This window comes from Balaenoptera musculus, chromosome 14, assembly GCF_009873245.2.
Source record: "Balaenoptera musculus isolate JJ_BM4_2016_0621 chromosome 14, mBalMus1.pri.v3, whole genome shotgun sequence".
NCBI classification, from domain to species: Eukaryota; Metazoa; Chordata; class Mammalia; order Artiodactyla; family Balaenopteridae; genus Balaenoptera; species Balaenoptera musculus.
In genome coordinates this window covers 89,586,547-89,613,781 of record NC_045798.1, presented here as the reverse complement: position 1 = coordinate 89,613,781, position 27,235 = coordinate 89,586,547, and the positions used below count along the sequence as shown (strand labels likewise).

Genomic DNA, 27,235 nt, shown 5'->3' with positions numbered 1-27,235 from the left:
CGTGGGCACTCAGAGCGCTGTGGAGTCCAGGGGCATCACCTGCAGGGCCCCTGTGTCTCCGCACGCTGCCCGGGGCATCTGTGGCCAGTTCCTCTGACCCTCCCACCCCACAGCCTGAAACGTTAGACCAGCCGTCTCCTCACCTCTGCCTGGGGGCTCCTGAACGGCAGCCTGAGAAAGTCACACACTCGTTACTGGCCCCACGATACATTTAAGATTCAGCTGGGTCCCTAACACTGCCCAATAACTTACGAGCCCGAATTGTTAGGCTATGATCTTTCTCAATGCTTTTAGGAACTGTCTCAAATTCTTACCATGTTCTGCATCAATTTCACTACATCAATTATTGTTATTATCACTAATTTTTTTTCCCTTAAATTAGCACTGCTTTAACTGTAGCGTTTTTCATCCTAGGAACTTACAGCAATTTACAAATTTGCATGATGCTCCTGTATACACGATAATGAAATATGGAGTAAGAGTGGGGTGGGGTGGGGGGAGGAAGGGAGATACTGGCTGATTAACAGATGACTGTAAATCTTTTCTTTCTTTATTCTTATTTTTATTTATTTTTTGAAGTACAGTTGATTTACAATTTCGTGTTAGTTTTAGGTGTACAGCATAGTGATTCAGTTATACACATGTATCCATTCTTTTTCAGGTTCTTTTCCCTTATAGGTTATTACAAAATATTGAGTATAGGCCCCCCTGTGCGATACAGTAGGTCCTTGTTGGTTCTCTATTTTATACACAGTAGTGTACGTATGTCAATCCCAAACTTCTTCTTTATCCCTCCCCTCCCCTCGTTCCCCTTGGTAACCGTAAGTTTTCTACGTCTGTGAGTGTAAATATTTTCTGCAAAATCAAAGAAGCCACGTCATATTTTCTATGGTAGCTGTTCTCCATATAACAGTATATAATTTTCCTTTTAAGTAGTTTTGTATTTATATATTTAAGTTACTATTAGATGCCTATGAAACTTATTCTTCCAAAGAATATTTTTCCTCTTTATAAACTAAGACCCTCTCTTCTTTTACTGGAAGCATCAATAGTTCTGTGATATTGATTTTCTCACCAGAAACAAAATCAATAAAATCCTTTCCCCAGGGTAGCATCAGTCAGTTCTTACCACCATGGCTTCTCTGGTGCTGTGGGCCCTGCCTAAAAGCGTGCCCGGCCTTCCCTGCTCAGCCCTGGCCCAAGAGTCCTCCTTCAGAGTCTTCTACCTGCGCCTGCATCTGCCCTCCACCCAAGCTTTTCACTTCACCACGACTTCTATGTGCTTAGTCCGCGGACCCTTCAGTTCTTCACCGCCGGGGCCTCCGCCACACGGCCCGCTGCGGACTGCCGGCCACTCCACGAGTGCTGTCCTCTCAGCCTTCCTTCCTGGCTACGCTTCTCTGCTTCACCTTAGCTGCTGGCACTTCTAGGGCTCTACGAGGTTCCTCCTTGTTTTTTAACTCTCTGTGAAAGGCTGGAAACTCTCGCCCATAAGCACACTGCGGGTGGTCAGCAGTGCTTGTCATTAAACATCCCCAATTCTCCCTCCTCCACGGTTGGGGTACGACTGTACGTCCCTAATTCCTCCAACTTCGGTGAAGCCATTCAAGTGCTCTGGCCAAGGAAACACGCCCACACCGCCGACCGGCCGAGCGGGGAGGCGTGTGTAACCTGCCACGCCAGTTTCTTCTCATCCCCGCGGTCACCGAGGCGCGTTTCCAGGAGGGGCCCCCGAGGGGCGGTGCCGAGCGGAGCGCCTGCCCACATCGCAGACGTGCACACGAGGAGAGAAGGGACCTCTGGCGTGTGTGCCCCTGTGCTTCCAGGGCCGTTTCACCTGACACTCTATCCCCACAGGCATTCCACGCACAGGGCAGCGCTCAGAGTGGAGGGTTAGGAACAGTGTGGCCTCCCCGAAGAAATCCAATGAAACTCAGGCAAATGATTCAAAGCATTTTAAATGTTTGCTTTTTGTTTCCACTAGGCTTCTGTGAAATCCAGAAGTTTGCTGGTTTAGTAAGCTACAGAAGAACACTGAGATGTAGTCTGCAGATAATAACGTCTTACAAACAGTGAACATAATTTCTGTCTTCCCTCTCTGTTTAGGATTCAAACATCACGCCTTCTTTTCTTTCAGCATCTATCAATACTTGCCCTAGATAAATTACACCTGCTGCTTTTTGCCCACTGTAGCATGCCTGCAACCTCTTCCTGAATTTTATTCTTATAAATCCGGCATTTAACACTTAGAAAGATTTAATGACATAGGCGCACTGAGAGATTTTATTTCTCTCCTAAGATGATTCCTTGATGTACAAAAACGTTTTCAAGCTGGAGCTCTGCCACCCGCAGCGCCATTAGGCAGCGGCAGCCCCTGCAGGCGAGGCTGTCCCCTGAACTGCGGTCGCCCCGCTCTAAACCCAGCCGGCTTGTCTCCTCTGGGGGCCACCAGGCAGACTCACGACACGATGGACATAAAGTGCTCAGATCAGTGTCAGCGCCTGCCTGTGTGACAGCTTCCCTAGGGCTTTCACCCAGAAGGGGAGCGGCAAACGTTGATCGAGCCCCAGAAAGATGCGGCCCCAGAAGGAGCACGTTTGCTCCCCACGCGAGGCTGTCAAGCGGCAGAGCGAGGATCCAAGCCCAATCCTGCAAAACGCTGACGGAGTTCTTCCTGTGGTAAGAGAGATCTTGCTCACGCCAAGGAAACCGGGAAGGCGGAGGGGAGGTTGAGAGGACGAGGAGGAAGAGGAGTGGCGGAGAGGAGAGGGGGGAGGGCAGGGGAGAGGGGGGAGGGGAGAGGAGAGGGGGGAGGGCAGAGGAGAGGGGGGAGGGCAGAGCTGAGGGGGGAGGGCAGAGGAGAGGGGGGAGGGCAGAGCTGAGGGGGGAGGGCAGAGGAGAGTGGGGAGGGCAGAACTGAGGGGGGAGGGCAGAGGAGAGGGGGGAGGGCAGAGGAGAGGGGAGAGGGCAGAGGAGAGGGGGAGGGCAGAGGAGAGGGGGGAGGGCAGAGGAGAGGGGAGAGGGCAGAGGAGAGGGGGGAGGGCAGAGCTGAGGGGGGAGGGCAGAGCTGAGGGGGGAGGGCAGAGCTGAGGGGGGAAGGCAGAGCTGAGGGGGGAGGGCAGAGCTGAGGGCCCGAAAGGCGGGCAGCTCGGAACCCAGCTCCGGGCCTGGGAGCTACTCAGGGAGTGCGTCTTGACTGACAACGAGGGTTGGGTTGAAAAACTACGGCACTCATTCATATTTCACATTTCACTTTGTAGAAAGGTAACTGTGATAGGTAGCATTTACTGAGTAGTAAGTCACAGAATTAAGCCGCTTGCCCAGAGTCAAAGAGCTGGTCGATGCAACACCCCAACTCTAACCCAGGCTGGTCAACCTCCAGGGCCAGAGTTCTTCCCTGCGGTCAGAAACCTGGAAAAGGTCACCTAAATAACTCTGCATCAACACCCGAGGGAACAAGCACGAGAGCCAAAACCGAAGGTGCCCCGAGGAAAGAAGTGGCTGTGTGTAGACAGACGGTGAGAAAGTGACAGGAAGTAAGCGGCACTGAAGGGTAAGGGGGAACAAGAAAAGAAGCTGGATTACAAAGTTTTCAGATTTTAAACTTAATATTTAAAATTAAATTTACCCTCAAATACCATCATAAATGTAAAAGTAAAATGATTAAGGGAAAACCCCCAGAAATCATATATGTGTTACTAGACGTCCAAGTTTTGCTTACTAAAGAAAACACCATACTTGCCAGAAAACACGTATAACTATGTGTGTGATTCTAACTCTTGTCATTAGTTTAGTAATTTATTTTTAAATAATTTAACTCTATTGTAGAATTACTGACTTGGGTATATTTGATTTACTCAAATTAAAGCCAAGTTTTATATATATATATAAAAATCGACAGAGATTTTTCCCCCCATTATCAAAATCAGAATTTATACTAAAATAATAGTAGCACAACATTTTTCTTTGACTGCTGTAAACATGTCACCCACAGACATCTGGAGCCCTAACAGATACAGGAATATAAAGTGTCATCGACTGCAGCCCTGGGAGGCGGGTGGGGGCGCCCCCCAGGCAGGAGGCACAGTCAGCTGCACTGCAGGCAGCTCCAGGCGTTCACAGCATCCGCGATGCTTTCCTGGTTTTTGAAGGGTGAACTGTTTTTTAAAATAGTATTTAGCTGAAAAAATGAAACACACCTTGTCCTAAAAGATATCTTTTCAAAGAATTATTTCATTTCTATTGCTCTGTTATAAAATTTCCTGCAGAAGACCACCTCTCCTATGAATTACTCACAAAGCAAGGTGTGACTCTGTGAGAGGATTTTTTTGTTCTACTTAGATACACACAAATTATATTTCAAAGAAAAGTGAGTAAAATGCACAGTTAGAAAGAGCTTCTCATTCAGTAGATATTAACACATTATGACTTGATACAAAATGTGTTATTCAAATCATAACTACTGAGAATTCAAACTAACTTTTTGTTATGATTTAACTTACACACATGATGGCTGCATAAATAACAATTTTAGGACTATAATAGGAATATAATTAATTTAGGAATATAATCAAGCAGTCTAAAAACTAAAATCTGGTTTTCAATATGCTTCTTCTGAAATGGAAATAACTTAAATAAAACTGGTTTAACAATAAAACACTATCAAATTACATACCATAAAAACATTAATATAGATTCCTTTATTTTAAAAAAGAACCATCAACATAAAAATAGAGTGCAAATTATAAAATAAATAGATTGAGGAGAAATTAAAAGACCCACAATTAACTGTTAATTATGGGCAAATTATATATACAACAATGAAAATTTAAGAGACATACAAAACTCTGATTAACCAAGAAAAAATAGTTTTGAAAATTCTTCTACACAAGCATGCTATTTTACAAACACAGAGAATTCATATCCCTGAATCACCAACATTTTGAAACTCAGTTTCACAAACGAGCTACTCAGAACTACACATGCTCTCTCACTGAAAGGAGGAGGTGCGTTCAGTCAAGCAGCTGGTCCTCAAGCTAGCCTACCTTATTTTTTGGATTGGATGTGTTCATTACACTTCGAGTCTCTTTTCCAGTATAAATGACAACACCTATTACAGTACCTGCAAAACACAAAAGTGGTCCTTACAGAGAAACTTGAAGGATATGCACAGAAGTAACACTTCCTAATTGTTTTGATGGAAAATATTATGACACCATTTGATTTTACATAGATTTATCCAACAGCATATTTAATTTCAGTAGTTCAAGAAAATCTAATCTCAACTTTAAAAATAAACTTTGAAAAACTCAAATGATTTCTTAAGTGATACTAATTTACCTACACAAAACATTAGAAAATGTACTAATATTCTTTTCACTGGCAACAGAAAGCGTGACACTGTTCATTCATTAATGCCTATTAAAATGGTAACTCTAACACTGAAGCTACATTAAGAGAGCTTACATTCTAACTGATCAATTCATGTGATCCCAAACAAGACGGTACCGGGGTGAGGGGTGGGGCAGTTTCTCTGAACAAGAGTCTGAGAGCATCCTTCCACTGTAAAGATGCAGGACAACCAGGTGCAAGAGCCTCTGCTCACATTTCAGGACACAGACAATGAAAACGGTAAGAGAAGTATTATAAAGACAATATTTGATTTTGAATTTATATGTTATATCTCTTTTATTCCTGTCTCCTGAAAGTTTGTTTTTCTAATTGTACATGTCAAGAAGAAATGATAATTTTGTGGTCTATCAAACTTAAGATAAAAGAACAGTAAAATACCCCTAGAACGACCTATACATTACAAAGGCTCAGATCAGAGGCATTCATCTCTGGAATGTCAAATTAAAAACCATGGAAGTCCGCCTCTAGAACTGCTGCTGTGCATAATTTATATTTCTAATTTTCACAAAATTTGAAGGTGAGAAACACAATTAAGGTGAGAAAGATGATATATCCATAATACTCACTGATATCAACAACCACTGCAGCATTAACCCTAATAATTATGCAAAAACTCTTTGATGTCATATTAATGTAATGTGTGGAATTTAGCGAGTCCTAAGGCAGGACCCGTGGAGTAAGTGTGACCGTGGTGATCTCGGGTCTACGTAACAATGACAGCTGTGCACCAACCATCTCACCACACCGCCAAAAGCCTCCTCCACGGAACGCCCAGGAAAACAGAAGATGCCAGGGTACGCACTGCTCAGCAGTGACACCTGCAGAGGTTACGTGTTTGCTCTTCTTTAGAATAAGCATTTCTTTTTTTCCCCTTTTTAACTGTGTGCCCTGGGAAGCTGCGAGGCTTGCATTTACTGTGCTCTTCAAAGCAGAGTGGCCCCATGTGACTATGGACCCCCACTCCACCAACAGGGGACACAGAGAGTGACTGGTGACACCTGCACCGAGCTGGGCTCCAAATGGCGCATCAGGCACATCAAGGAGCAAGACTGCAGGAAGTGAGGAACCGAGATTCCTCGCCCACTTCCCAGCCCACAACAACTGCCCCATGAGACCGAAGCTTGAGAAGCAGCAACATGCACCTGTTTTGAATCACGAGCTGCACGCTGGTGTGTGTTTCTGCTCCTCCACTGGTCCTGCCTCTCAGCCTCCATGCTGCTTTTGTGTCCCTGCACCAGAGCTCTCTGGGTCCGGCCCCTTGAGTGACGCCCGAGTGGGACGGGTTCTCCTGCTGGCCGATCCCAGATACTAAGCTTTCTCTAAAGCAGAAGCCTTGCAAACTATGTGTGGTACAGGTTTTATTTTTAAATTTCTAATCGGTCACAAGGCCTAGTTTTGTAAAATACCACATCAATAAATTATCAAGAGAAACAAATAACAAAAAAAATTTGACAAAACATATGTCCCAATTTTCTTAACATTAAATTCCTTCATCAAATTCTTATAAATTTTCCAAATGTTTACTCTCATTTTCTGTATTTTTCACCATCAGTATCAGCCCTGGACCCCTGTCTCTGCGCACAGAACCTGCAGTCCTGCTCTGGGGCTCAGCCTGGACCCCCATCTGGGCACATACGTCCAGCAGACTCTAGAGGACTCATGCTTCCTTCCAGGCTCTCAGCAACTTAAGATCGGAATGCTCCCATATCCACCTATCACTGAAACATGGCAAGTTTCCTGGTTCTCTGAACCAACAAGGGGAAGAAGCATGGCACCCTGGGAAGTTGTGTTTGTCCCTCTCTGGTGCCCTCAGTCCTTGTGTCTGTCTGTCTGTCTGTGTCAACTTGAGTCCTTGATCCCATGCGTTCAGTTTCTACAGCCAGGGAGGAAGGACTGAGCTCACTTCACCAGGAGGCAACTTGAATTCAATCAACACATAACTTTTTTTTTATAATCTGTATTGGGGTAGAGTTGATTTACGATGTTGTGTTAGTTTCAGGTATACAGCAAAGTGAACCAGTTATACATCTACATATACCCACTCTTTTTTAGATTCTTTTCCCATATAAGTCATTACAGAGTACTGAGTAGAGTTCTCTGTGCTATACAGTAGGTCCTTATTAGTTATCTATTTTAAATATAGTAGTGACACATAACTTTTAAAGAATAAGGTTTTTAAAAATTCTGGTCTTTCCTTCTCAACTTGTAATCAAGTGTAAAGAAGATAACAGCCCTTGTATTACTTCTGGAAATCCAAAGTATTTCAAACATACCTCAGTATATGGAAGTCTGGTTATATATAGAGTCTAGTAATTGCTCACATAAATAGGCTTTCAAATAGAGTTAAGCATGTGTTAAAAGATTTGAAATACATGAAAAAAGCTTACATTTTAAAAATGACTGAACAAAATTTAAAATTAAAGGCATTTTATTTAAACTTGTGGAACGGATGGTTTTAAACAACCTAAATACTATCTCAGAAGATACAATACTCTGGCCACTGAACTCTATCTCTGGAAGAATAAGAAAGGGTTACCTATGCGGCAAACGTGTTACGATGCCTACATTTGTGTCTGTGTTGCCGAAGTTCACAACTAGGAGCTACCACTTGCCAAGGTCATCCTGAGAATGAAGGTGAGGAGAGAAACACTGTGCACAGTGAATTATCTAGGATACCTCAAGCCTCCAGCTTGGGTTGCTTCTGGCTCTTTGAGAAGAGAGGCCAAAAATCAATAGTACTGGGGATCAGTAACAACATTCTAACATACAGGAAACAAAAGATGAAATAAATTTAAAAAGAAAAAGAGAATCTTCAAATATCTTTATGAGTGAACTCAATCTTGATCCTTTATTAAAAAGAATAAATATCAACATGATGAAAAAAAATAGGATACAACACCTAGATACAACTAGATACAGAAAATGCAAAATCTGTGACCAGATAAGTAAATGTGGTATGTTGTAAGTATTTTCCTATAAACTATTACATGCTAAGCGCTGAAGGGCAAAGGCCATGGAGGACAGCACCCCTGGAATAAAATCCTGGGGACATGACCCTGCTAACAACGGTGGGCCTTCTGAGCCACACCCCTTACCTGGGCCTCAAGAAGGACTGGCCTGCCCCCTCTGAGATCTCCCACGGTGTGCTACACTTACTTCTGCTCTCTTTTTATTGTGAGAAATTTTAAAAATTCATCATGACAAAAAAACAACATCTACTACCTGAAGAGAATCTCCACCTATTAAAATTATGTTTGCTATCATGCTTTTTAATGATCTAAAACACTAGTGCAAAACTTCATCTCTGAAGAAGAACTACAATTCTGCAGCCTGTGGAAGGAAAACCACATTCACAGAAAGATACACAAAATGAAAAGGCAGACGACATTGTACCAGATGAAGGAACAAGATAAAACTCCAGAAAAACAACTAAATGAAGTGGAGATAGGCAACCTTCCAGAAAAAGAATTCAGAATAATGATAGTGAAGCTGATCCAGGACCTCGGAAAAAGAATGGAGGCAAAAATCGAGAAGATGCAAGAAATGGTAAACAAAGACCTAGAAGAATTAAAGAACAAACAGAGATGAACAATACAATAACTGACATGAAAAATGCACTAGAATGAATAAATAGCAGAATAACTGAGGCAGAAGAACGGATAAGTGACCTGGAAGACAGAATGGTAGAATTCACGGCCACAGAACAGAATAAAGAAAAAAGAATGAAAAGAAAAGAAGACAGCCTAAGAGACCTCTGGGACAACATTAAACACAACAACATTTGCATTATAGGGGTCCCAGAAGGAGAAGAGAGAGAGAAAGGACCCTAGAAAATATCTGAAGAGATTATAGTCGAAAACTTCCCTAACATGGGAAAGGAACTAGCCACCCAAGTCTAGGAGGCGCAGAGAGTCCCAGGCAGGATAAACCCAAGGAGAAACACGCCAAGACACATAATAATCAAACTGACAAAAATTAAAGACAAAGAAAAATTATTGAAAGCAACAAGGGAAAAATGACAAATAACATACAAGGGAACGCCCATAAGGTTAACAACTGATTTCTAGCAGAAGCTCTACAAGCCAGAAGGGAGTGGCACAATATATTTAAAGTGATGAAAGGGAAGAACCTACAACCAAGCTTACTCTACCCAGCAAGGATCTCATTCAGATTTGATGGAGACATCAAAAGCTTTACAGACAAGCAAAAGCTAAGAGAATTCAGCACCACCAAACCAGCTCTACAACAAATGATAAAGGAACTTCTCTGAGTGGGAAACACAAGAGAAGAAAAGGACCACAAAAACAAACCCGTAACAATTAAGAAAATGGTAATAGGAACATACATATCAATAATTACCTTAAATGTGAATGGATTAAATGCTCCAACCAAAAGACACAGGCTTGCTGAATGGATACAAAAACAAGATCCATCTATATGCTGTCTGCAAGAGACCCACTTCAGACCTAAGGACACATACAGACTGAAAGTGAGGGGATGGAAAAAGATATTCCATGCAAATGGGAATCAAAAGTAAGCTGGAGTAGCAATACTCATATCCGATAAAATAGACTTTAAAATAAAGAATGTTACAAGAGACAAGGAAGGACACTACATAATGATCAAGGGATCAATCCAAGAAGAAAATATAACAATCATAAATATATATGTACCCAACATAGGAGCATCTCAATACATAAGACAACTGCTAACAGCTATAAAAGAGGAAATCGACAGTAACACAATAATAGTGGGGGACTTTAACACCTCAGTAACACCAACGGACAGATCATCCAGCCAGAATATCAATAAGGAAACACAAGCTTTAAATGACACAATAGACCAGATAGATTTGGTTGACATTTAAAGGACATTCCATCCAAAAACAGCAGATTACACTTTTTTCTCAAGTGCACACGGAACACTCTCCAGGACAGATCACATCTTGGGTCACAAATCAAGCCTTGGTAAATTTAAGAAAACTGAAATCATATCATGCATCTTTTCCTACCACAATGCTATGAGATTAGAAATGAATTACAGGGAAAAAAACATAAAAGACACAAACACATGGAGGCTAAACAACACGTTACTAAATAACCAAGAGATCACTGAAGAAATCAAAGAGGAAATCAAAAAATACCTAGAGGTAAATGACAATGAAAACACAATGATCCAAAGTCTATGGGATGCAGCAAAAGCAGTTCTAAGAGGGAAGTTTATAGCAATACAAGCCTATCTCAAGAAACAAGAAAAATCTCAAACAATCTAAACTTACACCTAAAGGAACTAGAGAAAGAAGAACAAACAAAACCCAAAGCTAGTAGAAGGAAAGAAATCATAAAGATCAGAGCAGAAATAAATGAAATAGAAACAAAGAAAACAATAGCAAAGATCAATAAAACTAAAAGCTGGTTCTTTGAGAAGATAAACAAAATTGATAAACCTTTATCAAGACTCATCAAGAAAAAGAGAGAGAGGACTCAAATCAATAAAATGAGAAATGAAAAAGGAGAAGTTACAACAGACACCGCAGAAATATAAAGCATCATAAGAGACTACTACAAGCAACTCTGTGCCAATAAAATGGACAACCTGGAAGAAATGGACAAATTCTTAGAAAGGTATAAACTTCCAAGACTGAACCAGGAAGAAATAGAAAATATGAACAGACCAATCACAAGGAATGAAATTGAAACTGTGATTAAAAATCTTCCAACAAACAAAAGTCCAGGACCAGATGGCTTCACAGGTGAATTCTATCAAACATTTAGAGAAGAGCTAACACCCATCCTTCTCAAACTCTTTCAAAAAATTGCAGAGGAAGGAACACTCCCAAACACATTCTATGAGGCCACCATCACCCTGATACCAAAACCAGACAAAGATGCTACAAAAAAAGAAAATTACACACCAAAATCACTGATGAATATAGATGCAAAAATTCTCAACAAAATACTAGCAAACAGTATCCAACAACACATTAAAAGGATCATACACCATGATCAAGTGGGATTTATCCCAGGGATGCAAGGATTCTTCAATATACGCAAATCAATCATTGTGATACACCATATTAACAAACTGAAGAATAAAAACCATACGCTCATCTGAACAGATGCAGAGAAAGTTTTTGACAAAATTCAACACCCATTTATGATAAAAACTCTCCAGAAAGTGGGCATAGAGGGAACCTACCTCAACATAATAAAGGCCATATACGACAAACCCACAGCAAACATCATTCTCAATGGTGAAAAACTGAAAGCATTCCCTCTAAGATCAGGAACAAGACAAGGATATCCACTCTTGCCACTATTATTCAACATAGTTTTGGAAGTCCTAACCACGGCAATCAGAGAAGAAAAAGAAATAAAAGGAAGACAAATTGGAAAAGAAGAAGTGAAACTGTCACTGTTTGCAGATGACATGATACTATATACAGAGAATCCTAAAGATGCCACCAGAAAACTACTAGAGCTAATCAGTGAATTTGGTAAAGTTACAGGATACAAAATTAATTCACAGAAACCTCTTGCATTCTTATATACTAGCAACCAAAGATCACAAAGAGAAATAAAGGAAACAATCCCATTCACCATTGCAACAAAAAAAATAACTTACCTAAGAATAAACCTACCTAAGGAGGTTAAAGACCTGTACTCAGAAACTATAAGACACTGATGAAAGAAATCAAAGATGACACAAACAGATATACCATGTTCTTGGATTGGAAGAATCAATACTGTGAAAATGACTATACTACCCAAAGCCATCTACAGATTCAATGCAATCCCTATCAAATTACCAGTGGCATTTTTTTACAGAACTAGAACAAAAAACTCTTAACATTTGTATGGAGACACTAAAGACCCTGAATAGCCAAAGCAGTCTTGAGGGAAAGAAAGGGAGCTGGAGGAATCAGACTCCCTGGCTTCAGACTACACTACAAACCGACAGTAATCAAGACAATATGGTACTGGCACAAAAACAGAAATGTAGATCAATGGAACAGGACAGAAAGCCCAGAGATAAACCCATGCACCTATGGTCAACTAATCTATGATAAAGGAGGAAAGGATATACAGTGGAGAAAAGACACTCTCTTCAATAAGTAGTGCTGGGAAAACTGGACAGCTACATGGAAAAGAATGAAATTAGAACACTCTCTAACACCATATACAAAAATAAATTTAAATGGATTAGAGACCTAAATGTAAGACCAGACACTATAAAACTCTTAGAGGAAACATAGGAAGAACACTCTTTGACATAACTCACAGCAAGATCATTTTTGATCCACCTCCTAGAGTAATGGAAATAAAAACAAAAATAAACAAATGGGACCTAATGAAACTTAAAAGCTTTTGCAAAGGAAAGGAAACTACAAACAAGACGAAAAGACAACTCTCAGAATGGGAGAAAATATTTGCAAACGAATCAACAGACAAAGGATTAATCTCCAAAATATATAAACAGCTCATGCAGCTCAATCTTAAAAAAACAAACAACCCAATCCAAAAATGGGCAGAAGACCTAAACAGACATTTCTCCAAAGAAGACATACAGATGACCAAGACGCACATGAAAAGCTGCTCAACATCACTAATTATTAGAGAAATGCAAATCAAAACTACAATGAGGTATCACCTCACACCAGTTAGAATGGGCATCATCAGAAAATCTACAAACAACAAATGCTGGAGAGGGTGTGGAGAAAAGGGAACCCTCTTGCACTGTTGGTGGGAATGTAAATTGATACAGCCACTATGGAGAACAGTATGGAGATTCCTTAAAAAACTAAAAATATAATTATCATATGACCCAGCAATGCCACTACTGGGCATATACCCAGAGAAAACCATAAATCAAAAGGACACACGCACCCCAATGTTCACTGCAGCACTATTTACAATAGCCAGGTCATGGAAGCAACCTAAATGCCCACTGACAGACGAATGGATAAAGAAGATGTGGTACATATATACAGTGGAATATTACTCAGCCATAAAAAGGAACGAAATTGGGTCATTTGTAGAGACGTGGATGGATCTAGAGACTGTCATACAGAGTGAAGTAAGTCAGAAAGAGAAAAACAAATATCGTATATTAACGCATATATGTGGAACCTAGAAAAATGGTACAGATGAACCGGTTTGCAGGGCAGAAACAGAGACACAGATGTAGAGAACAAATATATGGACACCAAGAGGGGAAGTGGCGGGGGGGGGGGGCCGGGGACGGTGATGGAACGAATTGGAGATTGGGATTGACATGTATACACTAATATGTATAAAATAGATAACTTCTAAGAAGCTGCTGTATAAAAAATAAATAATATAAAATTCAAAAATTCAAAAAATAAATAAATAAATAAACTTTGTCTCTGTTCATTCCCTGTCCTCTAAAGGGGACACGTGTTCTCCTCTAGGAGCTGCCTGACACTTCTGTGTAGCCACGCCCCATCTTAACACAAACGCAGAAGTGCCCTGCGTGGATCTGAGCCCCTCCTGCTCCACGTGCCAGGCACACGGCCCGCGGAACACTGTCTTCAGCCTGCTGTGCCCCTCAGCAGGAGGGCTTTGCACACAGTCAGTGCTGAGAAGTCAGGGCCGCCACATATCCCCAGTGCCCACCTCACCTAGGCACGTCTGTGTGGTTTAAAATCTAGTTCACATGTTTCTTCCTCAGAGAAGCCTCTTCCAGACCCTGACCAGGTAAGGTTTTCACTTCTTTGTTTTCAAGGCACCCTGCACTTGTCTGAGATACTTAGCATAGCTCAAATGATTTCTCTCTTTTTCTTTCTTTTTATTTTTGGCTGCACCACGCGGCTTATAGAATATTAGTTTCCCGACCAGGGAATGAACCTGGGCCCTGGCAGTGAAAGCACCAAGTCCTAACCACTAGGCCACCAGGGAATTCCCTTTGGCTCATTCTCTTCATTTCTTTCTCGCCATAAGCTGTCCCACACTGTATCGCCAGCGCCAGGTCTGGAGCAGAGATCCCATACACAACCCCAGAAGGAGGACTGTGCTCTCAGGGGAGGGCTGCCAGCACTGGTGACAGATGCCGAGACAGACGGCCCTCCCTTGAGTGCTGCCCCGCATCCTATCCCACCAGCACCCTTAACGCTCCCTGCTGCTACCTCCTGGTACCATCCACAAGGTCAACCACTTTCTGAAAAGGTGATAATCTCTTAGATTTCCAACACCTCTCAGAGAAATTTACTTTACAAAATGTATATTTAAGTGGCCTCCCTGTTCAACCACTAGAAATACTCCAACATACTCCAATTTTACTTAAAAGAACCTTCATCCTGGCCCCTAAAGGCCCAAGCCAACCTACCTCCTAATGTCCCTGTATCATCTAATACTTCTCTCCCCCACAGACAAGCGACCACACCGACCTCCTCAGCTGTTAGGTGAATGAGGAGTGGTCAGAGCCCTCTGAAGTCACTGTTTGCTTCCCCGGTTCTGCTGTGCTACCTGTCTTTAAGGCACACTGACAAGTCTGTCATGAAACAGATGTCAAAACTAGCAAAATGCCGCCGGCCTTGCTACACAAGGGTGCACCCTCCTTAGCTGCTTCAGCCTAGCTCCTCAACGTGTGATAAGCACAAGCCTCGCCCTGGGCTTGCCGGACATGCAGACTCTCAGGCCTGGTCCACATCCACTGAACTGGAGTATATGTTTAATAAGGTCCCTGTGGTGCAAAGCACTTTGACAAACATTTGTTTGGAGTCACTTAAAAACACAAAGCATCTCCTATATGTGAGAATTCATGTTAAAAATAGAGCTTATTTCTCACCTGATGCAACAACAGTGCTTGCCCACAAGGTATTTTCTATGCTGAGACTTTCGTGAATGGGTGGATCACTATCTTCCTGTTCAAGGAGAGAAAAGTAAGAAAAACGCAAATTAGCAACTTTTCTATTACTCATACTTCAGATATCCACAGTGTTAAAAACAAGTCCACCAGCTGGATCCAGCTAACAAGCAGTGAAAAGGCAGTGAAAAATAGGGGTAAAAGACAGGAATTTACACAGAGGATTCTGGGATGATGGCGGAGCAAGAAATACCGGGAATGGCCCCCACCTGGACCACAACTGCAGGGACAGAATCTGTCTGATGTAACTAACTTGGAATCTGGAGTTGGTGAAGGCTTGCAAGTTCCAGGGGAAGCGCTGGATGGTTACTGCAGTCAATTGTGGTGACTTTCAGGTCCTAGCACGTAGCACCTACCCGTCCCACCCGCAGCCACATGGCAGGAGGCCATCCATGTGTTTCTGGAGCAGCTTGCAGAAGCCAGCCAGGGAGGACCAAAAGGACCTTGTCCTCCAATATCAGGAATCTGTGCTCTGATGCTGCTTCTGATGGCAGAGATGCAGCCAAAGAGGCAGGTGGTCATTGTTGTCACACCTCCCCACTTGTTGCAAACCCCTCCCCGACCAAGTGGATTTCAAGGGCGAGTGCCCCATTTATCCCCCTTTGTTTTTCTCTTTTCCCTCTTTTGGAAGACAGATATTAAAGACTAGGACATTCAAAAACAACTGCATGTACATGAAGAAACAGAAAATGATGGCAGGTGACCAAGGAAAGGCTCAGAAAAGACATAAGAAAACATTAAGTTTATACCTCAGGCTGATCCTCAGCAGAGAGAGAGTCTACCACAATCAAAAAAAAGTAAACAAAAGCAATCACAAAAACCCAACGAACCCCGGTTTTGACTTCTGGAGTTGACCACATTATTATATTCAAATGTACTGCGTTCAACAAAAAAAATAACAAGGCATAAAAACCAATAGAAAAGTATGGTCCATTCAAAGTAAAAATATAAATCAACAGAAACTATCCCTGAAAAAGACCTGATGGCAGATATACTAGACAAAGATTTTAAAAGAAAAATATTAAAGATGTTCAAAGACAGAAAGATGTGGAGAGAGTCAAGAAAACAATGTATGAACAAAGCGGAAATGTGACTGAAGAAATAGAAAACCCAAACAGAAACCAAAGGAAATTCAAGAGCTGAAAAGTATGATGAGCAAAATGAAAAATTCACTAAAGGGATTCAAGGCAGTTTTGAGCAGACAGAAGAAAGAATTAGTGAACTTGAAGGTAGGACAGTGGAAGTTATTGAGGCTGAGAAAGAGAAAGAAAAAAGATTGAAGAAAGTTGAAAGGGCCTAAGGGATCCACAGGACACAAAAAAGCGAACCAGTATCCTCATTGTGGATATCCCAGAAGAAGAGAGAGATAAAGGGGCAGAGAGACTATTTGAAGAAATAATGGCTGAAATCCCCCAAAGTTAATGAAAGACATGAATGTAAGTATTCAAGAAGCTCAATCAAATCCATGTAAAAGAACTGAAAGAGACCCACACCAAGACACATTATAATCAAACTTTCAAATGACAAGGACAAAGAGAGAATCTTAAATAGCAAGAAAGAAGTGAATCGTCACATACAAGCGATCCTCAATAAAATGATTAGCAGATTTCTCACCAGAAACTATCAAGGCCAGAAGGCAGTGCACTGGTATAGACAAAGTGCTAAAAGAAAAAGAACTGCCAACCAAGAATCCTATATCCAGCAAAACTGTCCTTCAAAAGTGAGGGAGAAATCAAGACATTCCCAGATAAACAAAAGCTGAGGAACACTGTAAATCAACTATACTCCAATAAAAATTTTTTTTAAAATGCATGCTTAGCCAAATTGGGGAGCGGGGGAGAAGCTGAGGGGAGCTGGTGACCACTGGACCTTCCCTGCAAGAAGTGCTGCTCAAGGGAGTCCTGAAGACTGAAATAAAAGGCCACTAGACAGTCTTCAAAACCACATGGAGAATTAATGATCTCAATGAAGATGAATAATTATAAAAGTAAATATTATTGTAACAATGGTTTGTAACTGTACTCTTTCTTCTCTACATGACTTAAGAGACTAATATATTTAGAGAAAAAAAGCAAGTTATTATTCTAAAAGCTAGTATTATTGTAACTTTGGTTTGTAACTCTAAATCTTATTTCTACATAATTTAAGACACTCATGCATTTAAAAGAATTATTAGTTTATATTTTTAGGACACAATATATAAAGATATAATTTTGTGACAACTACAACTGAAAGAGGTGAGGAAAGAGCTGTAAAGGAGCAGAGTTTTTAATATGTTATTGAACTTAAGTTGGTGTAAATTCAAATTAGAGTGTTATAACTTCAGGGTGTTAAATGTAATCCCCATGGTAACCAAAAAGAAAACAGCTACAGAATATACTCAAAAGGAAATGAGAAAGAAATGTAAACATTTCACTATAAAAAAAACAAAATCAATGAAACACAATACAAGACAGTAATGCAGGAAATCAGAGACAATAAAACTATAGGCCATATAGAAAACAAATAGTACAATGACAGAAGTAAATTGCTCCTTATCACTAATTACTTCAAATATAAATGGATTAAACTCACCAATCACAAGACAGATATTGGCAGGATGGATAAAAACAAATGATCTGGGCTTCCCTGGTGGCGCAGTGGTTAGGAGTCTGCCTGCCAATGCAGGGGACACGGGTTCAAGCCCTGGTCTGGGAAGATCCCACATGCCGCGGAGCAACTGGGCCCGTGAGCCACAACTACTGAGCCTGCGCGTCTGGAGCCTGTGCTCCGCAACAAGAGAGGCCACGACAGTGAGAGGCCCGCGCACCGCGATGAAGAGTGGTCCCCGCTCTCCACAACGGGAGAAAGCCCTCGCACAGAAATGAAGACCCAACACAGCCAAAAATAAATAAATAAATAAATAAAATTTTAAAAAAGCTACAGATTCTTATAAACAAAACAAAACAATAAAAAACAAATGATCCAACTATATGCTATCTACAAGAGACTCACTTTAGATCCAAAGACACAAAGAAGTTGAAAGTTAAAGTATGGGAAAAGATATTCCCTGCAAATAGTGAGCAAAAGAGAGCAGGGGTGGCTATACTAATGTCAGAAAAAACAGATGTTAAATCAAAAAGGATCACAAGAGACATTATGCATTAATTAAATGTTCAATAAGGCAAAAATATATGATAATTATACACTATTATGCTTCTAATGAAAGACAATATATGAAGCAACAATTGATAGAATTGAAGGGAGAAATAGTTAAAGACTTTAATATCCCACTCACAGTTACAGGTAGAACAACCAGACTGAAGTAAGGAAATAGAGAACTTAACACAATAAGCCAACTAGATCTAACAGACATATATAGAACACTCCACACAACAACAGCATACACATTGCTCTCAAGTGCATATGGGGCATTTTCTAAGATACACCTTATGTTAGGCCACAAATTAAGTCTCAATAGATTTTAAAAAATAGATATCATACAAAGTATCTATATCTACTCCAACCATGACAAGATGTAGTTAGAAATTAATAACAGAAAATTCACAAAATTGTGGAAATCAAACAACATTCTTTTTAAAAAACAATGAATTAGGGAGGGGGAAGGGTAAGCTGGGACGAAGTGAGAGAGTGGCATGGACTTATATATACTACCAAATGTAAAACAGATAGCTAGTGGGAAACAGCCACATAGCACAGGGAGATCAGCTCGGTGCTTTGTGACCACCTAGAGGGGTGGGAGGGAGACGCAAGAGGGAGGAGATATGGGGATATATGTATATGTATAGCTGATTCACTTTGTTATACAGCAGAAACTAACACACCATTGTAAAGCAATTATACTCCAATAAAGACGTTAAAAGAAAAACAATGAATTAAAATGAAAAGGGAAATTAGAAAATACTTAGAGACAAATGACAAGGAAAATATAATTTATAAAAACCCATGGGATGCAGCATAAGTGGTGCTAAGAGGGAAATTTATAGCTTATATAGTTATATAATTTATAACAAATTATAATTGTTTAAATTCCCAAACAGGAAAGATCTCAAATCAACAACCTAACTTTAGAACTTAAGGAACTAGAAAAAGAAGAACAAACTAAACCCAAAGTTAGCAGAAGGAAGGTGAAAATAAAGAACAGAGCAGAGATAAACAAAATAAAGAACAGGAAAAATTAATAAATATGAAAGTTACTTCTTCAAAAAGATCAACAAAATTGAAAAACCTTTGGCTAGATGGGCTAAGAAAAAAAGGAAGACTCAAATTACTAAAATCAGAAATGAAAGTAAGGATATTATTATGAGTCTAAAAAATTAAAAAGGATTATAAGAGAGTATTATGAATAACCATACGCCAACAAACAGGATAACCTAGGTGACATGGACAAATTCCTAAAAAACACAAAATCTACCAAGACTAATCATGGAGAAATAGAAAAACTAAACAGACCTATACCTCGTAGAGATAAAATTAATACTCAAAAATCTCCTGACAAAGAAAAGCCCTAGATCTGATGACTTCACTGGTGAAATCTACCAAAAATTTAAAGAATTAATATTAATCTTTCTCAAACTACTCCAAAAAATTGAAGAGGAAGGACACTTCCTAACTCACTCTGTGAAGCCAGCACAACCCTCATATCAAAGCCAGACTAAGGCACTACTAGAAAAGTAAACTACAGAACAATATCTTCTATGAACAATGATGCAAAAATCCTGTACAAAATACCAAAAAAACAAATTCAGCAGCATATTACAAGGATTAAACTCAGTGACCAAGTGAGATTTATTCCTGAAATGCAATGATGGTTCAACATATATCTCAATCAACAAAATACATCACATTAACAGAATGAAGGAAAAAACCCCACACGATCATCTCAATTGATGCAGAAAACGCATTTGTCAAAATTCAACACCCTTTTATAATAAAAAACATTCAACACACTAGGAATAGAAGGGAACTACCTCCATATAATAAAAGCCATATATGAAAAACCCACTGTGTACATGATACCAAATGGTGAAATACTAAAACCTTTTCTTCTAAGATCAGAATATCTGCTTTCACCACAACTATTCAACATACTATGTAATACTGGAAGTTCTAGCCAGAGCAGTTGTACAGGAAAGAGAAATAAGAGGCACAATTTGGAAAGGAAGATGTAAAATTATCTCTGTTTGCAGATGTTATGATCGTATATGTAGAAAATCCTAAAGAGTTCACAAAAAAATGGTTGGATCTAATAAATGAATTCAGCAAAGTAGCAGAATACAAACTCATCATGCAAAAATCAGTTGTGTTTCTATATATGAGCAATGAATGATCTGAAAAAGAAATTACAAAAACAATTCCACTTATAATAGCACCAAAAACAATAAAATATTTAGGAATTAATTTAACCAAGGAAGTGAAAGATTTGTGCAATGAAAACTACAAAATATTTCCAAAAGAAAGTAAAAAAGACATAAATAAATGGAAACGCATCCCATGTTCATGGATTGGAAGACTGAATATTGTTAATATGTCAGTATTACCCAAAGTGATTTACAGATTAAACGCAATCCCTTATCAAAATCCCAATGACATTTTTTTCAGGAATAGAAAAATCCATCCTAAGATTCATATGGAATATCAAGGGACCTGAAATATTCAAAACAATCTCGAAAAAGAAAAACTAAACTGGAGGGCTCATACTTCCTGATTTGAAAATGTAATACAAAGTTACAGTAATCAAAACAGTATAGTGCTGCCTAAAGACAGACATATAGACCAATGGAATAAAGTGGAGAGCCCAGGAAAAAACCCTTGCATATAAGGTTAAATGTTTTGACAAGGGTGCCAAGACCACCCAATGGGGAAAGGACAATCTTATCAACAAATGATGCTGACAGAACTGGATATCCATATGCAAAGGATGACGGTACCCTTCCCTAACAATATATACAAAAATAACTCAAAAGGGATCAAAGATCTAAATGCAAGACTTACAATAATAAAACACTTAGAAGAAAACATAGGACAAAAGCTTCATGATATTAGGTTTTGCAATGATTTTTTGGATATGACAGCAAAGTCACGAATAACAAAGGAAAAAATAAACAAAATGGACTTCATGAAGATCAACAAATTCTGTGCTTCAAAGGCACTATCAACAGAGTAAAAGGCAACTCACAGAATGGAAGAAAATACGTACAAATCAAGTCCCCGAGAAGGAATTAATATCCAGAATATATAGAGAACTCCTAAAACTCAACAAAAAAACCCAAACGACCCAATTTGAAAATGGGCAAAGGACTTGAATAGACATTTCTCCCAAGAAGGTATACAAATGGCCAAAAAGAACATGAAAAGATGCTCCACACTGCTAATCACTAGTAAAGTGCAAATCAAAACCAAAATGAGGTAACTTCTCAAACCCAGTAACATGGCTACTATCAGAAAATCAGAAAACAACAAGTTCTGGTGAGGATGTGGAGAAACTGGACCCTCTGTTCACTGCTGGTGAGAATGTAAAATAGTACAACCGCTATGGAACTGCTTTTGGCAGTTCCGCAAAAATTGAAAATAGAATTATCATATGATCCAGAAATTCCACTTCTGGGTATATACTTGAAAGAACTAAAAGGAGGGTCTCAAAGATATATCTGTATTCCCATATTCATAGCAGCATTATTCACAATAGCTACAACATAGAAGCAATTCTACCTGTCCACACAGGTGGGGTGCTATTCCTCAAGAAACAATTCACTTTAGGATTATAAACTGGTGTTTCTTTTAACTGTGCCTTAGTTATATCATCTGTAAATAGGAGAGTTCTTCAATTCATTCAGATGTGTATTTGGTATCTGAATATACACCAAGCCCTGTATTAGAAACTGGAGCCATGAGAAGAAGTAAGACAGCCATTCACCTAAGTAGTTTCTGGTTTCGTGTGAGAGCTAAACGAGCACACAACGATGACAAAATAGAGACCCGAGAGCAAATATAAAGGCAGGCAGAAGTGCAATGATATCAAAGAAAAGGGAGTCCAAGGAAGCCTTCCAAATGATGGTACTTAAACTGGGTCTTGAAATGCAGGAGCTCCACAGACAGCCCTTGATTAAAGGGGTTTGTCTACTCCATGCTCTGAAGCCAGCACACGGCCATTCTCTGTTTCTGCAGACACACACACACTTTGGCCTTCATTTCAAAGTCCCTTAAGAGTTACAGTTTGCCAAGTAAAATATGTTACACTTGCTGCATTTAGTAGTTTTAGCTTAAAAATACCTATTGATAATTATATGGCTGCATCAATATACAAAATACTAAGCAAACACATATCTTAAGCGGGGAAAAAAATGAGGCTTATATTATTCCAATATGTACATACATGGGAAACAATTTGAAGGGGAAGAGTCAAAAGGATAATATGACTATTTATACTAGGATGGTAAGGTTATAAAATTTTTAAATACCTTTAACCATTTTATTTTTATATAGTTTTATACTAATGGTGATAATATATTTACAAATCTCCAAATATATCAGGAATCAAATCAAGCTCTCGCCCAGTGGCTCACACCCATCATTACAGCCTTCATAGCACATGAGCTTGTCCAAGTCCTTGGCGCGTGCGCTCCAGCACCCTCCCTGTTTCTTCCACAGAAACCTGTCCGGCAGGGAACCACGCTGTGCTTACAACCAGGGCAGCCGTTCAAGGTAAAGAGATAAAAGCTGCCTAACTCAGAAATACATAATCCAGGAATACTGAGTTTTCCCTTTGACTTTAATGGTTTTATAGAACAAAGTATCAACTCTTAAAAGAGAGAAGTAGGTGGCCTCTATGTATTAGCTATTCTGTACTTCAATTTATGACTGAACTGAAATGATCAATTTCTGATTCATTCACAGAGATGGCCTTAGAACCTAACACTGATAAACACTGCTGGAGAGACAAAAATTGAAATATCTTCATGCCTATCTCCTAAATGCGGTCCACATAGCGTATCCTGTAATTCTATGCTAATGTAGGCGTTTTAGCCGTGGCCTAGCAAACTAAGTACATAACTGGGATATACCCTGCCGACTGCTGATTCACACATTTATCATTTAAGGTAGAAAACAAATAAAACTATTCTCTAATGTGAATTCTGAATTATTTTCACTGCCTCATAGCCATTTCCATGCTTAGCTTCCCTCCAGACTGCGAGCTATCTGCCTATGGCATTGACCTTGCCCTTCTGAGCACCTAGCACAGAACAGGCACTCATATGGGTCCAGCAAGAGAATAAATCTGGGGCCCGACAGACATGACACTCTCTCTCTGTCTAGTCCCTAACACCCTCACGTGGGGCTACGCGTACAGGCGGCAGTCTGCTGTCACTCCAGCCGCCCTGTCTCTCTGAAGAACTCCTTAGGCCACCTGCCCGCAGCTGCCCATCACCAGTTGACCATAAAAGCACAATGAGTACAATTTTATTAGTTTAAAACTCTTCCTACGGCTCCCTTGATATGGAAATTTATAAATTATTATTGCATGCATATCTTTTAGTATAGTATTTTCCCACTGGGTCAAACTCCAAGAGAAATAAGGACATTAAAAAATACAAAATTTTTATAAGGCTTTCTGAACTGCAAATAAAAGGTGCTATACAATTTAGTTTTAGAAATTTAAGTTGGTTCTCCCATTACTTTTCTAGAACTATTTAATCATGTGAATGCTTTTGTCAATTTCTAACACAATTAGGTGTTGAAGAATACACAGTATCTATGTAGTTTCCTTTCAATTCTTTAACAACAATGATGGACTTTAAACATAAAACATTTTTCTAATATTGAGAAAATTACTGTAAAAGATAGTTCTTTACCAATCTCACATAGTACAGAGGAAAGATTGGGAAGATGGGAAAGAAATTATCTCTAAATAACTTTCTCTATGGGTTTCCTTCTCCTTAATGTTATATCGTTTGAAAAGATAAAATCTGCCTTGAGAGGGGCAGAATGCAAAATGTTACAATTTCAAGCTGTTTTCTCAATAGTCCACCCTATTTAACAAACAATAGAGATACACTTTTTAAAAGCAGAGTATTTTGATTGGAAAAGACATGAACAATGATAAGTGTGCTATGGTTTACAAAGGAAATTACAGTAGAAAATGCATCATAAAAAAGATTAAACGGGAATGTGATGTTAAAGGACCACGAATGCTGTTAATATTTCAAAACTGGCTATAGTTTTAAACTCCAAACTTCAGAGAGAATAGCTACGTCTTGAACAATAAGCAAAATTAATGATATCAATAATAATAACATGAATAATTTATACAACACAAAATGTCATGTAGTACGTAATTTAGGTAACCCTGACATTGTTTTAAGGGAAGTAGAAACAGATATTAATCACAATATGCATATCTGTATTAAAACTCTGCACGGGCAATAAAATACACAATACGTCAATTGCCACAGGACACCTGAATTAATTTGCTCTGATTCTTATTTAATTATACAGGCTGAATCAGAAGAAACATTTTCTCCTTTGTACATTATACTATAAAAAAGGAATATAAGCAGATAACACTTTTTAAAATGTCCAATTGTTATTTCGGTAATTAAAAATTCCAGTTACAAAACTAATTACTTAGCATGGTTTTTTCTTTTCCTCCTTTTTGAAAAATGCACACAGAAAGATTTTTCCATCAGAAAAAATCTAAAACTAAAGTTTGATATATCTAAAACGAGTGAAACAAAACCTTGTTAGGAACATCAAATGAAGGCAATGAATTATACACTTGGTAAGAACTTGCAATAATTCATACAAAGTGGATGTATCTTAAATTAACTAAAAAGCCTCGACAAAGTCAGGATCCTGGCACAAACCCCTTTCTTCTGTACCATTCTGGCTCTGATGCTGCCTGTGCCATTTTGGATATCTCCCCCACTCACAGTAAACTGAAGTTTGCAGTATGTTCTCTCACATTTCCGCTGCATGTATTAGCGACAGGTGATCCTATCTGCTCTCACAGTTGGCCTGTACACCCTGGGGAGGCTGTGAGGACAGGAACAAATCCAGGTGACTGCCAGTATCCTATGGGAACCAGGTATCTAGGGGAATCCTTTCCAAACACCAATATCACACTTTCTCATCTAAGCTGAAAATCCTTATATGGCTTCTTCCTTCTTTGGACAAGACTTTCGGGATTGAGCCTGGCTCTCCTTGCCAGTCCTCCCTCCCCCTGCACCGGCGTGCTAGTCACACACACTCAGTCACACAGTCACACACACACAATCACACTCAGTCACACACACTCAGTCCCCATGCGAACTGCGCTTTGTGGTCTTGGTGTTTTCATCCATGCCTCCTGCCTGCTCTCACTTCTCTGACACTCTGTCGAGCAAACATTTCCAACTTTTAGCAAATGATAAGCAATATAAATCTGCGAAACAGAAAGGAAGAAAGAAATAATATCCCAAAGTATTAATAGCGGTTAATAACTCAATTTATTGAACTAAGGGTGCCCTTTTTGTAAGACTTTTTCTCTCATATGCATGCTTTTATCATAAGTATTTTTGCAAAAACAGAAAAAGATCTTAGCTTTTCAGCACTCATTACAAGGTACTTATCACCAGGACATCTTCCTTCTCTCTGTTGCCATGAACATCTTGTGCACGTACTTTTACTGCAGCACTTGTGGAAATAAAGTTACAGAGTAATGTCCACCTCCTCATTTTTGCATTCCCATAGTTTGCACATTATCTGGCACACAATATGCCCTTAGTAAATGCTTTCTCAAATGGTGACAATTGCTCACCAATCCCTGTATGTGACCAAGAGTAAAACAAAGCTGACTGTATTACCAGAAATCCTTTAAAAATAACTGCAGCAATTAAAAATAAGCTACAATTATATATTAAAATCCCTTAAGTATTATAAATCATTTATAATACCAGTATAAACTGTTAAAATCAAAAGTTACCAAATCCTCCAAATCCTATTAAATAATCAATATTGAGGGGCCTTCAAGCTATACCAAAACGCCATAATAATGAAGAGAATGTAGCATGAAACACACATATGTACGTAAGGAAATGGACGTGCACATACAGATATCCATCCAACCAGTTAATAAAAATCAAGAAATGATGTGGATATCATAACGTATTAACTATTATCCAAAGTCAAAACTGAAATAGCTGAATTACTTCATTTTACTGACTCATAATATTTTAAGGGAGAAGGATCTTATCAAGAGTAAATACGCTGGGACTTCCCTGGTGGCGCAGTGGTTAAGAATCCACCTGCCAATGCAGGGGACACGGGTTAGGTCCCTTGTCCCTTGTGCAGGTCCCTTGTCCGGGAAGATCCCACATGCCACACAGCAACTAAGCCCGTGCGCCACAGCTACTGAGCCTGTGCTCTAGAGCCCGTGAGCCACAACTACTGAGCCCGCGTGCCACAACTACTGAAGCCCACGCACCTAGAGCTCACGCTCTGAAACAAGAGAAGCCACCGCACGGCAACAAAGAGGAGTCCCCACTCACTGCAACTAGAGAAAGCCCTCGCGCAGCAACGAAGACCCAACTCAGCCAAAAATAAATAAATTAATTAATTTTTTTTAAAAAAGAGTAAATATGCTAAAAATAGAAAAACTGTACTGAATGTATCCCAAAGAAATATTTGCTATAGGAAAATTTAAAAACTTGAAACATTCTCTGGGTCTTCACTTTTTAGTTCAGAACTTGTTTGAATTGATTCTTCATTTAATTACTCTTTCAAAATAAAGGTTTGCTACTTTCAACTTACACAATGAATATATTTGTGTTTAACAAAAGACTTAACTTACCCTGGTAAATGTGCCTTCAAAACTATGAATATCCAGTTGTGGCTTCTGAGCATAAACATAAGCATTGATAGAAAAAAGGTCCTGGAAAAGAGAATATCTGAATTAATTACA

General features: G+C 39.5%; 1 protein-coding gene across 7 annotated transcripts in view; it reads right to left on the bottom strand.

The window, feature by feature from the left end:
* Positions 1-27,235, bottom strand: part of ATP9B (ATPase phospholipid transporting 9B (putative)) — a 227,399-nt gene that overhangs the window by 108,967 nt on the left and 91,197 nt on the right. For all 7 annotated transcript variants that reach the window (XM_036874381.1, XM_036874378.1, XM_036874376.1 and 4 more), the window contains 3 exons: positions 27,125-27,205; positions 15,220-15,295; positions 5,046-5,122 (listed from right to left, as the gene is read on the bottom strand). In XM_036874381.1, the coding sequence (XP_036730276.1) occupies positions 5,046-5,122; positions 15,220-15,295; positions 27,125-27,205 (234 nt within the window). The remainder of the gene's footprint in view (positions 1-5,045; positions 5,123-15,219; positions 15,296-27,124; positions 27,206-27,235) is intronic.